Raw genomic sequence first — 1,349 nt, 5'->3', positions numbered from 1 at the left:
AATTGGTCGTAAAGTAAAAAATACTTCTTGGAGTTTTGTACTCGACCACGATGCTCATCGATTTTAATAATTTGTAAACACATCTTTTAAACCGATGAGTGTTGGGTTTCTATATATTATTTTCTGGATGTAATTGCATCAAAATATTACGAGTTTTATTTACGACTTTAATGTGACCCAGAATTATAAATACCAGATTGTAATTTTGAATACCAAAATCCCACTTTAATCATAATAAGGACTAGCCCCTATTGTAAAATTACAGTCGTCCTTGCAGATGGCCTATATTATAGTGATTATTATGGGCTCTCTAATCATACTCAAGAAGGAAAAGAAATAAAGATCAGTTCAAGCAGTATTTCTCTCCTATTTATTTTTCCATCTAAAAAAACAACCTACACGTCCTGAATACTGTCATTCTTTTTATAGTCATGATGACATTCAAGGAACATTGAAAGAAAAATGATGAATTACTACATTTTGGCATACTTTTTAGATACTATCTGCCAATCCTGCCCACAAATACTGCAAACTGTACTGCTACTGGGACTGTAATCTGAAAAAATGGCGACCGGATTGGTTCGCCCGGTACGTAATTTGCGACCGAGTCGTTTTCGAGGTTTGTATGACTTCCTATTTAACTAACGTTTGACTTTACTTAGTTGTTGATAGACATTCTTTTTTTTTCAGTTATGTAAACCTAGGCATGATTGTATTTACATGTTTATAGACCAATTCTTGATTGTTTATTTACAGCCAGACACGAAAGTGTGGAGGATGTTGTTATCAAACTTGACTTTTCAAAAGGTAAGTTGAAAATTAAACAAAACTAAATCTTTTGATCGTGATAGCCTATATTTTATTAGGTGCCTCACCGCTTTCAATGAAAACGTTTTACTCTATGACTCTATGTCTAGAGAAGAGAATATAGATAACTTTCTGGGTGGGGATCCTGACCTCCCATAATAATAGCTGGCAGGGAGGTACATGACATACTGTGTCTTCTATCCCCTTATATCTGTTTTCCAACATGCTTTCTGTCTTTGTCTTGGAATGAGATTATTTGGTTTTGTCCTGGCTCTGGCCGGAGTCCTAGCTGGGAGGGAAACAGTCAAATGCATAGTTATTGTTTTGGGAGATGATATTTTTTTCCTTGTAAATCATCTCTCTGTCTCTGTTATGTAGGTATTATTATTTTTATTTTGAATGTATAATGTAAGCATTTGAGTGTGTTCCTCTTTGTTGGATTTTGTGCTTGTGTCTGGATGAGACTTGTAGGTGATTTCAAACTAAGTACATTGGTGGTATGCTCTTGGAATCTACATCTGATCCCTATTTGTTCTCAGTTC

General features: G+C 34.8%; 1 protein-coding gene across 1 annotated transcript in view; it reads left to right on the top strand.

The window, feature by feature from the left end:
• The first annotated feature begins 536 nt into the window (after positions 1 to 536).
• LOC144958716 (rapamycin-insensitive companion of mTOR-like) overlaps positions 537 to 1,349 on the top strand; it is a 59,535-nt gene continuing 58,722 nt past the window's right edge. The window contains exons 1-2 of the mRNA XM_078890882.1: positions 537 to 619; positions 757 to 807. Coding sequence (XP_078747008.1) covers positions 565 to 619; positions 757 to 807 — 106 coding nt within the window. The 5' untranslated portion in view covers positions 537 to 564. The remainder of the gene's footprint in view (positions 620 to 756; positions 808 to 1,349) is intronic.

Source organism: Berghia stephanieae, chromosome 1 (assembly GCF_034508935.2).
Source record: "Berghia stephanieae isolate SIO BIC M18660-M18661 chromosome 1, UCSD_Bste_1.3, whole genome shotgun sequence".
Classification (NCBI taxonomy): Eukaryota; Metazoa; Mollusca; class Gastropoda; order Nudibranchia; family Aeolidiidae; genus Berghia; species Berghia stephanieae.
The sequence above is the reverse complement of the archived record's forward strand: the minus strand, read 5'-3'. Positions and strand labels throughout refer to the sequence as shown.